General features: G+C 40.9%; 1 protein-coding gene across 2 annotated transcripts in view; it reads left to right on the top strand.

Moving 5' to 3' along the window:
- ARL6IP5 (ARF like GTPase 6 interacting protein 5) overlaps window positions 1-16,218 on the top strand; it is a 154,568-nt gene that overhangs the window by 55,706 nt on the left and 82,644 nt on the right. The window contains exon 1 of one of the 2 annotated variants that reach the window (XM_085624787.1): window positions 5,831-6,058. The exons of the other annotated variant lie outside the window; for it this stretch is intronic. Coding sequence (XP_085480913.1) covers window positions 5,883-6,058 — 176 coding nt within the window. The 5' untranslated portion in view covers window positions 5,831-5,882. Of the gene's footprint in view, window positions 1-5,830; window positions 6,059-16,218 lie in introns of those variants that run through there. 2 annotated transcript variants of the gene reach the window in all.

The raw sequence follows: 16,218 nt of genomic DNA on the forward strand, positions 1-16,218 counted from the left end.
GGTCACCTGTTTCCCCAAGGTTAACCTGGCTTTATTTTAGGATTTCACATTCCCCAAGTCTCTGCTTGGCAGTAATAGTATATTTCCCCTCCACTTGCAGTCAGTGATACTAGTGATCATTAAGTGTGTGCAAAGATGCTTGGTTGCTGCAGCTGTTAGGGGGAAGTCTGGGTAGCACGAGGCTTACACAGGCCTGGTTTGTAACCGAGCAAGTTCCTCATTTCCTAAGGACGATGCCAAGCGTGGGACCTGGTACCAAAGGCCTCAATGAGGCTCCTTTCCCTTGTGAGGTTGTCGCTTTTCACCCGTATGTTTTACAGTGGATACCCTGACTGCCTGTGTGCTTTCATGTAGTGAACTGGTCGGATCAGCCATCTTTGCTGAGGGTTGTACATTCTCTGTACCAGCACTGTTTGGTGCAAATCGGAACCGGGTGGGGGGAAATGGGCACACAGAAAGAAGCTGGCCATTGTTGCAGATTTTAGCCAGTTTTGGTGTTTTTTTTTAATTTACTTTGTGCAGAGACTGTTAATTTAAATGTCATCCGCATATTAGTGAGGTGTAAAAGTTTGTCATTGTTATGTCTGGCTGACTCTCCCATAACTTAAATTCTCTGTTCACAGAAGGTGCCTACTTTTGGCCCCACATATATTACCTGTTGCTGGCTGTCATTGGCTGTTGATGGACCTCCAGAGGTGTTGCCTCTGGCTGCACGACCGTCCTTGGATGTTCATAGTGTTCACGACCGTCCTTGGATATTGATAGTCTCCACCTTTGGTTTTGAGTCTGCTCTTCCCTGTTTCGTGTGTGAGACTGTATGTGACACTGTGTGTGTGTGAGACTGTGTGTGTGACTGACTGTGTGTGTGACTGACTGTGTGTGAGAGAGACTGTGTGTGTGAGACACTGTCACTCTCTACTACTCACTCTCTACTACTCTCTACTACTCACTCTCTACTACTCACTCTCTACTAGTCTACTCTCTACTAATTACTCTACTACTCTCTAATCACTCTCTACTACTCTCTACTACTCACTCTCTACTACTCTACTCACTCTCTACTACTCTATACTACTCATTCTCTACTACTCTACTCTCTACTACTCTCTACTAATCACTCTCTACTACTCTCTACTACTCACTGTCTACTACTCACTCACTCTACTACTCTCTACTCACACTCTACTACTCACTCTACTCTCTCTCTCCACTACTCACTCTCTACTACTCTCTACTACTCTCCTCTCTACTACTCACTCTCTACTACTCTCTCTCTACTACTCTCTACTACTCTCCTCTCTACTACTCACTCTCTACTACTCACTCTCTACTACTCACTCTCTACTACTCACTCTCTACTACTCACTCTCTAATACTCACTCTCTACTACTCAGTCTACTCTATACTACTCACTCTCTACTACTCACTCTCTACTACTCACTCTCTACCTCTCTGCCTTGTACCTCTCTCTACCTCTCGCACTACCTCTTGCTCTACCTCTCTCTCTGCCTCTCTGTCTACTACTCTCCACTCTCTACCTCTACCCCTCTACCCGCACACATATGCATATATATATATATATATATATATATATATATATATATATATATATATATATATATATATATATATATATATATATCAAAAGAGTATACTCTCCAAATTCCACTTCACTTCACTCCAGGCGGAAAAGAGAGAGACGGACCCCCACGGCTCAGGCAGGTAGATGTTTATTCAACACACTCCCCTCTGCGACGCGTTTCGAGCACGAAGTGCCCTTGATCACACTGGAAACGTAGCGCCCGCCATTGTTTTGAACATAACATAGTAAATCACATGACCTTCACCACCAGACATAGAAGAGATACTCCGCTGATTGAACATTCGTTTTTTTGGGAGAGATGTCACATTGCATTTGGCAAATTCATTTTGTCACTTTGGTTGTTTGTTTGTTATAATTTATAAACCGCATAAATGCTTAAAAGTGCATCATGGCAGATTAAATAGATATATAAATATATTTAAAAATATCTAAGTATTTAAAAATCAATTTCATCTGCATCATGGGACCCAAAGTGTATACATAATTAAAATACCAATAAATATGTAAACAAGAGATGGTGCAAAATATGGCAATATGTGCAAATTCCGCAAAACTGGGTCACAAATATCTCTACTATTATGTAGCGATAAACTTCCTCCTTTCAACAACCAAACAATTCCTATCTGCATAAATGCATAATGAATATAACCACTTAGACATCATTGTCCAACTTAATTCAGCGGGCTCAAGTTTCTACAAAATGTCTGAATTCATTTTTCTAGGTGATATCTAACAAGTGAGTTTTAAATCAAATGCTAAAAGTGCTCCTACATAACCAAATGAAGATATATAATTATAAATCTTTTTGATTTTTTCTTTTTATATGTGTACTCAATTTAAACATTTATATACAAAAACCCTCACTACCATTGCTATAAAAATACCCTAATGTGCAAAACAATCATATTAAAAAATCATATTAAAAAAAGATACGGGAAAGATTATTCTAATACTCAGCTTACTTGATGCTGACTAAAATTCAAAGATACAGTTATAGTAATTTTGATTGATTTATGCACTCATCCGTTCTCTAATGGTCCTGAAAAAATGTGATGATAAAAACTCAGTTATACACTCAGCATGGTTACCATTGATTTGCTATACTGTCATTGACTTTCTCATGGCATACTTCTAAATAGTTATACATGTCTTCAGTAGTTACCAACCAAAATCCCTTTCAGGAAAGTCGGAACGCACTCACAGATCCTGTATTGATGTTCCAAAGTTTCTTTTATTTAAGCCATCAAATCCCAAAATAGATCGGAAAGAAACCAACGCGTTTCGCTATCAACCGATAGCTTGTTCACGGTCAGTTTTCTCTTTCAAAAAACAACCAATAAAAACATAATGATGCCAAAACATGTGACTACTGATGTCACTAGGTTTCGCCCATGGGGCTTCTGGTTATTGTAGTTAGCATTATTAGTACAACCATTCAAAAACAAATCGATGGCAAAAAACTTTTGCGCAATTACAGTCACAATGGTAAGAAATGCGAGGGGGGTGTGTGTAAAGACCCTTCGCTCTTTTAAACAATGTCCTCCCATGTGCATTGATGGTATTTCAATTATTCAATTGTTACAGTGATGGCGAGTTATTATTCCCTTACCAAGTATGTGTGTACGTATTTTTGGGCAAGATAAGTCCTCAAAGCAGAGGTTCTGTAATATTGTCCTGTTGTAATACCGCATTAAGTATTAACTTGACGTTACTGGCGGGAAATAATTTCGACTGTGTGCTTGTTGGTGCCATCCATTTTTTAAAAAGTGACTACTAGGTTGTATTGAAACAGTCCTAGGGTCATGATTGACACAGCACGATATCAAGTACAATAGTGTACGTATGGCTATGAAATGGGATTATTATTAATAGTTTTCTTATTATATATGTCTTCAGTAGTGTTCAACCCATTAGGACTTCTACTATCCAGTTCTAAAATCATGCGTGTCTCTAATTTTCTCAAGAGCTTTTCTCTATTGCCTCCCCTTCTCAGGGGGCCCACTGCATTGATGACATAGTATGAAAGGCAACTCAATTCATTATCATGTACAGATCTGAAATGTCTAGCGACCGGATACGCATTGTCATTGTTCATGATCGCTCTGAGATGCTGCAAAATTCTGACGTGCACCTGCAGCTTAGTGCTACCCACATAACGCAAGCCACAGGTGCACGTCATAACATATACAGCATACGCGACATAGGTATCAGAAAAAGGAGTTTTATAATGGGTTGTGTTGATGCCAAATTTACAAGCTCGGTATGATGAGCATTTATGGAAACCTGCTTTGGGTTTAAGCCATGTATTGACCACGCTGAGTTCAGGACGTATTATATATATGTATATATATGCATATGCATTTATATATATGTATGTGTATATATATATATATATATATTCACTTAAAAAACCATAGGTTTCACACAGGTTATAGTTAGGTGGACATTTTACTCGTAAAAAACCAATGAAATTCCCCCGTTATAGTTAGTTCAGATAACTATAACTCGCGCGCCCGCAATACACTGCTCATGCGTCACATATTACATCACTCATGACATGGTCAGTGGCATCACTCATGACATCACTGATGACATCATCCTTGTGATAGAGTGGCGGTCGCGCGAGTTATAGTTATCTGAACTAACTATAACGGGGGAATTTCATTGGTTTTTTACGAGTGAAATGTCCACCTAACTATAACCTGTGTGAAACCTATGGTTTTTTAAGTGAATTTGCAAGGTTTTTTAAATGCTAATTCCTAACTATAACGTGTGTGAAACCTATGGTTTTGTAAGTTTAATTTGTACGGGTTTTTAAATGCTAAGTTATGTATTTATTAATATATTTCGTTTTTTAGGTTTTTCACCGTGCGCAACGTTGGGCGCACCGTGCGCTGCGCGCTCCGTGCCCCGTGCCCGCACCGTGCACGCACCTCGCGATTTTTTAAATAAAACTTAAAATGTTTTTTTCACCTTTGGGGGTCCTTCTGTGACACCCTGACTAAGGCTAGGGGGTCAGAAACTCTCTTCCATGCCCCCTTTTCACGTTTTCCACCTTTTTTCCACCTTTCCTTATCACTGCGACAGACAAAATGGCGGCCGACACTTCCTGTTTTCGACCGATTCGAATGTTGACTGACATCAAACAACCAATCAGAATTACGCTCGCGCACGTTAGGGTGCGCGCACGGTGCGCGCATATAGATATGTATATGCTTTTAAATGCAATTTTCTCAGGACATACTGCACAGATTGACTCCAGATATGCAAAAGGCACTTCCCTGACCTGAGGACTACCCCTTTGCCAAATTTCAAGTAATTCTGTTCAGCCGTTCGGGCTGTACCTTCGACTAAAGGTCCTATGGGAAAATGCATGGGGAAAACGCGTTTTGGGACCCCCCTTTTTTCTCGGCCCCCGCTTGACGAATCACCCCGAGACTTTCAGGGTAGGAGCTGAGCGGAGCGCCCCATTAGTTTTGAAAATTTCGCGAGGATTCCCCAACCGGCGCCAAAGTTATTCAAAATAGAATTTTCAGATTTCCTATTAAACACGGTCCTAACTATAACTATCTACTGGCGACCGCCAGTAGATAATACACATACATATATATACACATACATATATATACCCATCTGCATATCTATATACATACAAAAATAAATGCATGCATACATATACATATACATATATGCATACATATGCATGTTATGTACATGAAAGTTTGAAAGACAATAATAAAAGCAAAGCTAAAAAGCCACCTAATTACAAACCGAATTGCTTTAACTTAAACGAGGGCGAGACCTATTGCATTTTCAATGCTTGTTTAATGAATGTCACAGAGTGCTCGTTTTCTTTTACATGGAATTGTATCCATGTGCTGCTTTCACTCAGTGATTCTTTAGGTGGTGGCTAAGTTATGAGGAATGTGCATTTTTTCCACCATGCCCACTAAAGTCAAGAGGGAGGCTCCTGCCGCATTCTCTCCATATGAGTCAGTGGTAGGCATCCTAGACCCTTCCACGTAGGAAGCCAGTTGTTAAAGAAGCGTTTAATTACGTTTTCGATTTTGTGACAGAAGCCTGGATAAGAATAAATCAATAGTGTAATCTATAGTTAGCCATTGTGCTAACATCCAGATGTGAAAGAGCGTGCAGTGCGTTAAGGTTGACCTCCCGCCTTTGCTTTTAGTTGTACCACTGACGCGAAACGCAAAAGTAATCTGAGTGGGCTGCCCCAGCTGAGTCCATTCCAGTCTGTCAGCACTGCCACGGGGGGAACATGGACGTGCAGGTGGCTCCGCTGCGCTCATGGGATGACTTCTTCCCTGGATCCGACCGCTTCGCCCGGCCAGATTTCAAGGACGTCTCGAAATGGAACAACCGGGTGGTCAGCAACCTGCTTTACTACCAGACCAACTACCTGGTGGTGGCAGCCGGGGTATTCGCATTGGTAGGGTGAGTGTGTTTTTCGAGCCCGAACGCAGCATTTTGCAGCTTCCGAAACATGGCGGCCATAGTACTTGCTGGGACTTGGGACTGCTGCTTGCAGTGTCCGGACGAGAGAGCCTGCCCCGAGAGAGTCAATCATCAGGATGTGTATTTATATAGCACTTACAAACGGTAGACGTGCGGGATTAAGCTCACAAACGGTAGACATGTGGTATTTAACTCTTTTTAAAAACAGGAGTTTTGTGTTGACCACACGGCACAAATCAAAATATCGTAGATGTGCAGAAGACAATTCTCCACCAAGAAAGTTCAAGTGTCTGGAATAGGAGGACATCTGTCGAAGAAGCTGTTTATTTCGATCTCAAACATTCGGAGATTTGATACAGTTACACCCAACACTCAGAAAGTTTACAAACGCTACATTTTCCTCCACTAATTAAACCATCGACACGAAACCCTGAAACTGACACACAAAAATATTAGACTTTTGATCGAGTGACGCCAAACAAAAGGAAGCTCTTTCGCTATAGTCTCCCTGGTTCTGTGTGAATTTGAATAGTCAGGTGACTTACCAAGCAGGCAAGATGCTATAGTTAGGTTTGTATTGAAAACAAATATTCCTGGCAGGGTCGCTGACGAAGCACAGGCCCACGATTGACTTTCTTGCCGGCTACAGGGGTTCTGTGGATTCATTAACATATTTACAACAGAAGTGATGACAGCCATTGAGATAGCGAGTTGTCACAGAATATATCACACTTACAATGGGGATCGGAACTGCTTCCCTGCACTCGTGCCTATTTATTTATTTAAAGTTTTATATAGCGCACTACTACCCGAGGGCGTCTAGGCGCTTAGCCCTAGTGATAACCTGATCTGGCTATGGGCTATGTATTGGTTCAGAAATAGCTGTTCAAATATGTCCTTCCCCAGATTACAGAATGATAGGTCTATGGTCTTGCCACTGTTCCTCTGCGAGAAAACTGTGATTTAGTACCTGTAAGGATGCTAAGTTTGAGATTATCCTTTCCCTTTGCATAAAAAAACACAACCATCTTCCATTCTCTACTGTAGGGACGACGTTGATACACTTACACTCAGGGTACCAGTCCTAAAAATAGAAGTGGGGGTACTGAACAAGTTAGGCAGATTGCAAGTGACATCACGGCATGTGACATCACACATGGCATAACAGGAAGTGACTTCACAATCATGACCTCACAGCTAGTGACAACACAAGAAGTGACATCAGATCTTGAGACCTCACACATATGTTTAGCAGGTCTATTATGAGTGCATTTGACCGTATTACAATATTGAACACATTATGCTGATTATTTGAGTAGATTCTGGGACAGATCAATACATCTGACATTCGTACAGTACATGCATATGTCTTTCATGCAGGGACTAAATAAAGTCAAAAGAACGTCTCTCTTTAGAACCTTTGAAGTGATAACAAGCTGTGTGCCTTTGTTTCCCCTCCATTGGTAGGTGTGAGGCTCCAGACAGCTCCCAGCCATGATGCTCAATCAAAAAGAGGCCCCTTAACTTTGGCCTTCGTTATGGGCCCAGCTGGAATCTGATAAGCCCCCCTAGCCTGCTCGTTGCAGCTCAGAATGAAAGCAGGCAACGTGCAGGCACTGCTGACTGCATCCTGGTGTCATTCGAATGAGGTCAGCATATTTCTTTTGGGCCCAACTTCTTGGCAGGGGAGATGGCGTCTACCCTGTGAAAAGAGTAGGTAGATACCGTCTGTCTGCGTATACCCTCGACTTGTCTCCTGCTTACACTTATTGAACTGGTATTTGGGTAAAATATTGAGTTAAAAATATAGAGTAAAAAGTATCGGGTCACACAAATATCGAGTTTTTAATATCGTATACATACATTTTGTGATGCAGTAATATCGTTTACAAAAATATAGATTTTTTTTAAGGTAAGTAATATTGTCAAAAATATCTGCTGTTATCATTTACAAAAATATAGTTGTAGAAAATATCGTTTGATTATTTGTATGTATTTTAGTTTATATTTTAACTGTATATGTTATACATTGAATAATTGTTGTTAATATTTTTAAATATAGTTTGTAATTTTTAATTATTTTTACATTTGTAATGTATAGTGTCGTAGCAGGTTGTGAGGTTTGTAGAGGTACAGGATGGGAAGTTAATTATAACTAATTAATAATTTATTTATTAATTATGTAATTGATAATTGTGTTAATTGTGTAATATATATATTTTAAAAGTTATATTTTAGGTGCGGGTTGTTTGGTTTGTATGGATTAAGGGTGGGAAGTTAATGAAGTATAATTAGTTAAGAATTAATTATTGATTTATTATTGATTGTTTAATTGACAATTATGTAAATTGTGTAATTATTATATTTTTCATGATGTATTGTGGGTGCGGGTTGTTGGGTATGTAGGGCTAAAGGGTGGGAAATTAATTAAGTATATAATTAGTTTATTATTAATTGTTTAATTGATAATTATGTAAATTGTATGATTACATTTGTCAAGTAATGTTTCAGGTGTGTGTTTTGTTTGTAGGGGTACATGGTGGGAAGTTAAGAAATAATTTGTTGATAATTACTTATTAATTTATTAATTATTTAATTGATAATTATGTAAATTGCATAGTTATCATATTTTTCAAGTTACATTTTAGGCATGAGTTGTTTAGTTTGTAGTCAAATAGGGTGGGACGTTAATCATTAATTAATTATAAACTTTTATTGAAATATTTAAAATATTGATAATTTTATAAATTATTTAATGAACTACATTTTTGTGTTGTATTTTAGTGTGCTTTGTTCTGTTTATAAGAGATAAGGGAGGGAAGTTATTTAAATAATAATAAAAGAAAAAATATTTCTTAATTTATGATTGTTTCAATTATTATTTATATGTTAATTGTGTTATACTTTTTTTTTATTTCAAATACATTTTAATTGTTGGCTGTTATGTTTGTGGTAATATAGTGTGGCATTTCAATTAAATTAATTTGTTTTAATCGATAATAATTATTCAAAATTGTAATAATTATGTAATTTATTTAATTGCTTTTAAATTGAGACATATACTTTTTGATTAATTAATAGAGTTGTTAGAATATGTTATTTGTTTGAAGTGAACTACTCTCTCCCTACTGTTGCACAGACTGGAGTGGGAATAGTGAATTTTACCCCTCCGGAGTCCAACTCTTTCCTTACTGTTGCACCGACTGGAGTCTAAATAGTAATTTTTACCCCTTCGGCATCCAACGCTTTCCCTACTGTTGCACAGATTGGAATGGGAACAGTAAATTTTACCCATCCTGTATCCAACGCTTTCTACTGTTGCACAGACTGGAGTTGGAATAGTAAATTTAATACTTCTGGAGTCCAATGGTGCAGAAAACTGTCTTTTTATGTGATATATCAAAATTCTGATATACTGTGTAAAGAGTCCAGGGGTCCTCTTATGGGTGGACAGGACTTGCTATGCAATCCCAGAGTCCTCTGTTAGGGGGTAGTGTGGTCGAGCAGTCCTAGGCTTCACATAGAGGAGTGCAAGACATTTCCAAATATACACAATGATTAATAAATGACACACACGACTGAAGGAGAGCCACACCAATTTATAAAAATGGCAATTATCTTTATATATGTTTAGGCATCAGATAAAAATCATTCAGGTGAGTACTTTTTTTTAAAGATACATTATTTTCAATTAAAAAAGTAGACAGTGCAATCTTTGAGGTCTGTAATGTTCTCCTACTGAAGGAAGAACAAGTTCTGCAAACAGTTACAGTACATCGACTTACAGAACCAATCTCCAGGAGTTAAGTTGGGTGGGGGTGGGCAAGCTCCAAGGCTACACCAGCAGTGGCATGAGGGTGGCAGGGTGCAGGCTGCAAACAGTGTCGGGACCCCCCCAATAGGTTTCTATGGAGATTGGTCTCTGCGAAAAGAGTCTGTCTGGAAGACCAGTCAAGGTGAACCAATGGGGGGGGGTTGTTGTTCAGGACTTGCGATACTCCATGATGTAGGGACACCTGGGGGGCGACAAATGCAGAGGTGTCTTTATGCGTCTGTTTTTTTTCTTAGCAGGAGCAGTCGAGGGGGCCTGTGTGCAGAGCCTGCAGGCGATGTTGGGGAGTCCATGAGGGGTTAAACCACTATTGAGCTGTGGAGGGATGGGGAACCTTGTTGGCACTCGTGGCCCACTCTAAATCGATTCGGAGGTGGCGGGTGTAGTTGTGGCTTCAGGTGTTGTGTTTTGGCAGTTCCGGAGGCCTCAGAGTATTTTCTTTGGAGTTTCTCTTGAGCAGGTCCGCTGTTCACAGGTGGTCTAGGTCTTTATTGAAGACAGGCAGTCCTCCCAGGTTCTGGTAGCAGATGCAGGACGTGTCGTCTTTGGCGCAGATTAGGCGGAGAATAGCAGCCAGGTTAACTGGGCTGGGGCCAGGTCAAGTGCTCTCTTCTGCTTTCACGGCTCTTTATGTCCTTCTTCTACGTAGGTCATCGGGATCTGCTTCTCTGGTGCCAGGGACTCTGCTAAATACCAAAATTAGGGGAGTGTAGGGTTGTAGCTAATGGGCTACTGACCCTTGGGGTCACTACGCCCCCTATGTGACCTCATCACATTCCAAAGGTGGCAGATTCTTTGAAGCTCTCTGGCAAAGGGAGGCTGATCAGCAGGTCATCCTGTGGGAGTGGGTTTAAAAAATAAAAAAAAATTTTTTTACGGTTTTTATTAGCCATCGGTTAGATACATTAGACATATATAGCACAGAAAAAACAATATATATGTCGTCTTCAAAACACAGGAAAAAAAGAGCACAATAAAAGAGAGTATTAAGAAATACAATGCCCAATACCTTACAGCTGTTGACATCAATCAGTCTATTGTAATCCATATGAAAACTAGTCCCACTGGAGACAAAACCAAACCCTTTCAAATTTAGTCCTTGAGCGTGGACCCCTAGCTTTTGCTAAGGCCAATTCCATTTCATATACCCCCCCTCAACAATACCCAAAATTCTGTAATTTTCGGACTCTGTGTTTGGATCCATGACCTGGCAATACATAAGCGAGCACATACTATAATAATCGAAACCATAGACTTCGGTACTTTGCCCGAATCGGATACTGTCCCCAATAAGATTTCTTTCTCGGTTAAATGAATATCATTACCTAATAGCTTACTCAGCTCGCGTGTAACCTCAACCCAAAACAGTTCAGCTTTGAACATGTAACAAACATGTGTCGAAGATCGGCGGCATATTCTGTACACTTCGGGCAGCATGATTTAGAAGAGGCGTGAGTCATAGCCCACTTAGAAATGACCTCTGGGGTATAGTACAACATAAACATAACCCGATGTTGCTGCAATTTTAAATTGATAGAGGTAACTGCAGTATTCAATATAGCCAGTGATTAATGTAATTCCTCTTTTGTAATATCAGTTACAAAAATCCGATTTAATTTGACTATAATCTGTGAGCTATCGTCTTTAGCAGCCAATAAGAAACTCTGGTAAACTTTCCCAATACAACCCCGACCAGTTATCTGAAAAATTGCGCATAATACCTCGGTTGGATAGGGTAGAACTGATAAACCCTCTCCATGAATAAAAGAATCCCTGACTTGAAGGTATTTAAAAAACTAATTATGTACTACCCCGAATTCTTCTTTCAATGATGCAAATGATCTAAAACCTTGCTCATCGTATAGCTGCCCGAGCTGTGTTATGTCTAAGAGTTGCCACCCTCTCCCCACAGAGTCAAAAAATATATCCGACAGTCGCGGGTTTCCCCAAAGAAAAGTAAATTTGTGCAATTCTGGTAATGCATAAGCTTTGCATATATCTTGCCAAATCCGGGCAATATGTCTGACTATCTTAAAGCGAACCCTTTTATAGTAATTTGGGTCAGCCATTTTGTACAACACAAACCCCGTGTTTGGGCCACAGGCTAGCTGGTACGCAAACCAGATCTTTCCCACACCTGGCCCCTTAAGTAAGCTCTGAATCCGATTTACAAAAGCGGCCCAGAAATAAGCTTTGAAATCTGGAAACTTGAAGCCACCTTGTTAGCTTAATAAGCCTGAGAGCTCTCCTTGACCGCCGGTAACCCCATATATAACTGCCTATAGCACTGTCTAATCGCTTTAAAAAATGACATGGGAACCCTCAATGGAATAGTACGAAAAAGATAGAGAAACTTCGGTAAAATTTTCATTTTTACTGCGTTACACCTCCCAATAATAGTAAGTGGCAACTTATGCCACTGCACATATCTGCAACAACCTTTTTGAGCAGAGGCTCGTAGTTTAATGTAATAATATCCTCAGTATGAGAGCTGGGACAGACTCCAAGATATGTAGCAGTTCTAGTAATTCCTAGCGAGAGCGGGGCTGATTCAGGATCAAAGTTTAAAATTGATTGTGTCTTATTTAAGTTAAACTTGTGGCCTGAAAAAGACCCAAACCGCTGAGCCTCTTGAGTTATCACAGCCATGGTTTCAACCGCTTTCGTGGTGTATACAGCAATGTCGTCTGCATACGCAGTGACTTTTAAAACCATGCCATTAAAAGTTACCGGAAAAATAAGAGTGTTGTGGAGTAAATGCCTAATAAAGGGTTCGATATAGAGAGCAAATAATAGTGGGGATAGTGGGCATCCCTGCCGCGTCCCCCTTTGGATACTAAACAAGCATTTACAATGCAATAGGTCTCACAACTGCAAGTTTTTGAGCTATTGGCATTATAAATGGCAATGCCTTTTATAAAAAATTAAAAGGCTTTGTCATTTACAATCCCAAAAGCAACACCTATTGCATTGCAGAGGGCGGTGTCTGGGAAGCGGGCGCCGCGCTCATTAAAATAAAAAGGAAAGAAAGAGCGCATTGTCCCTGAGGCGGGTGCCACGCTCATTACTAAAATTAATAAAAAAATAATGAAACCTAGCGCGGTGTCCATGAAGTGGGCATCACGCTCTGTATTAAATGAAAAAAAATAATAAAATAAACCGAGCGCAGTGTCCCTGAAGCGGGCGCGCTCTCAACATGCAAATACAACAAAATAAAGCAGCCGCCATTGTCCCCAACAGTGTCAATAACAAAAATAGTGCTCACTCACTAGATAAAGCAGCCCATGTAACGAGCCAAGTAAAAGTTCCAGTCCTTATGGGCGGTAACATATGGCGACAAACGGTAACAATGAGGGACTAACAAGCCTCATAATGAATTGGAAGCCAGCATTTGCCAAGGACAATGACACCAGCCAATGAAAAATATGGGAGGAGAGTGGGCGGGGCTTCCACAACACACTCTATTACAGCATGCCTCGCAGAGTGACCAGCGCATGCGTGCTGCCGCTAGGCTCGACCTAAAAATGTGCTTTGTTTCTGCTTTCCTAACTACTGAATGTGTACAGTTCATTTACAGGTATTTACATTTTACTATGCATTACAAAAATGACTTCCTGCAGCCTTTCCTTTCACCTTCAGCCATTCCTGTACCCAGCAAGATTATCATATAATTTACTTTACTTTCTTTTCTCTGACTGCAAAGTGAGAGGCAGTTGTAAACACCAGTCCCCATGTTAAAAAGCGGCAATTTCTCAAAAGACATAGCCTGAAGCAGCAAAGGTGATAAGATAAATGCAGAATTTCAAGGCATCTTCATTTTTTTTGCTTGGACTTACGTGGCTCACCAAAAAGTGTCTCACGACCCACAGTTTGAGAATCACTATTGAAGTGAAACGTGTCTTCAAACGCACCACTGGTCCCTGCGAAGAGGCAGTGACAATGCTCCCCACTGCAGGCCAACCCCTTCCCTGTGAGATTGAGTCACCATGGTTCTCTGCTGAGAGGTGAATAGTGCATAGGGTCCTCGTCATATCCTTAGGATGGCACCATTATCTTTGTGCAATTGTGCTACTGGCCCAAATATAGGGGCATATTTACGTCACTTTTTTTGATGCGCCGGTGGTGCTCTAAGCAAGCTCATACTTACAATGTCGTGCTAAGCCACTTTGCGTGTCTTAACACAGACTTGTAAATAAGGCCCTCTGAAACGCAATTTTCTGCGGCAAAGGGCCTTGCAATGAGTGTTGCTTTGGGCAGTCCAGGCAACACCCATGGCTTTTGACAAAGCTCCAGATTTACAAGGATTTGTAAAGCTGAGGCAATGTCAAAAATGAATACCTTTCAAAAGGAGGCGTTAATGTTGCCCAACGCTGAGAAATACTTTTATTTCTCCTTGTTTTTTGCTCTTTCTATGTGTGCTGCATTCTGCAGTGCACAAAGAAAGAGCAAAAAGCCATTAACTATTGTTTTTGTGCAGGAAGGTGTCCCTTCCTGCGCAAACACGATCATCTCTACAAAGCAGGCACCCTTGCACTATAGCGTAAGGGTGCCTGCACTGGAGATAGGCGGCTTTTTCAGTGCCAGCGCAGAGGTGAGCACAGGGATGTGCCACATTCTTGTTTACACAGGGCATCCCTGCATTTTGAAAATGATGCCACTCGGGGCAACAAAATTGCTTGAAGCACCTCGCTGTGCCATTTCCATCTAAATATGCCTCATAGGCTGGTGAAGGAATATCTTGCAAAAAGCTATTGCTCTGACATCAGACTTGGAAACTGGACTCAAAATCCAGTTCCAACTTAGACAAACCTAATGTGACATTTTCCAGGAAAGAACTTGCAAAGTAACCATAGCCCCCGATAGCCTCGCCACCCATATTTTGAAGGAAGTGCCACTGCTGATTGGAGATGAGCTTCTTTTCAGGTTCTCGAATAACTAAGAATATACTGGACTCCTCGGGCCATACTTATAGGAACTACACCCAGCTAGTTGATTCTGGGACGTTGAAACTGCAAGTGGGCACCCCCTTCCTGCTAGGAGCAAACTAGGAGTAATTCTGTCTCAAGAAGCTTGCCATATGTGCCTGACTTACAAAGGACTGTATGGAGGGAGCACACCAGGCCTACAGAGTTGCTGAGCAGCCCAGTTCCCAAGAGAGGACAAGTGATTCTGAAGGGATGGGTGCAGAGATCCAGTTATCCAGAGGCGAATGGCAGCAAGTGAGCAGCTCTGGAGCAGTGACTCTGTCTGGGGAGCTGGTTCCCCTGCACTGATAATGATCCATCCATGAAAGAGCTCTCACTGTGAAGCACAGCTCAGGCCACCTCCATTCAGAGTCACATGGGTGCAGGGCTAAGATCGATCCTTGGCATAGGCGAGGCGTTCCAAAAGACGCCTGAGTCTTCCATTAAAGATCCCACCTTAAAAGGCATTTAAGGTCCAGCCCCAGTGGTTTCACCCGCCTCTACATAGACACTTGCTGGCCCCTCTTTGTGTTACCAAGGTGCCTTATCTTGTGAGTCACGAAATCTGATCTGAAAAGGTAAATGATTGATTTAGGTATCGAGTGGCAAAAGCATGTTCACCAGATATGGGAGTTGGCAAGATATTAGCCCCTACACTTTATGAGTAATAGCCCCAACCACCTGGGCTCCAACGTCAATCAGGGCAACATGGCTCCAAAGGATTTTACCCACAACTAGTCCTTTTAAAAATACAGGCCCTTGATGCAACAAGTAAGCTCGAGGCACTAGAAAAATTAAACAACTGCCCAGTTCTGAGTTACTTGCCCCTTTTCTCCATTTTTGCCACAATCAGTAAAAGCGAGCCACGCGAGGCTCCGGAACACCAGGAGACAGTTAAAGAAACTGCATCGAAAGACCAGAAGCCCAGTTCCCTCACAAAACGATGACTTTCAATTGGTGAACTTTTATACTTGACTCAAATTTAACAGTACATGTTATAACTGCTGAGCTACCCTGACCAAACATTTAACAGGCACCTGAAGCTACTGTGTGCCCTATCTTTACTGGTGTGGTAGTAAAAGTTAAAGTAATACACTGTACCTGAGCTACCCTCCAATATTTTGTGAAGATAGACATCCTCCAAAATTTTGTGAAGATAGACACCCCCTATATATTGTGAAGATAGACACCCCCCAATCTTTTGTGAAGATAGACATCCTCCAATATTTTGTGGAGCGCCACGAGCCAATATTTTGTGAAGATAGACATCCTCCAATATTTTGTGAAGATAGACATCCTCCAATATTTTATGAAGATAGGCACCCTCCAATATTTTGTGAAGA

The sequence above is a fragment of the Triturus cristatus genome, chromosome 9 (assembly GCF_964204655.1).
Source record: "Triturus cristatus chromosome 9, aTriCri1.1, whole genome shotgun sequence".
Classification (NCBI taxonomy): domain Eukaryota; kingdom Metazoa; phylum Chordata; class Amphibia; order Caudata; family Salamandridae; genus Triturus; species Triturus cristatus.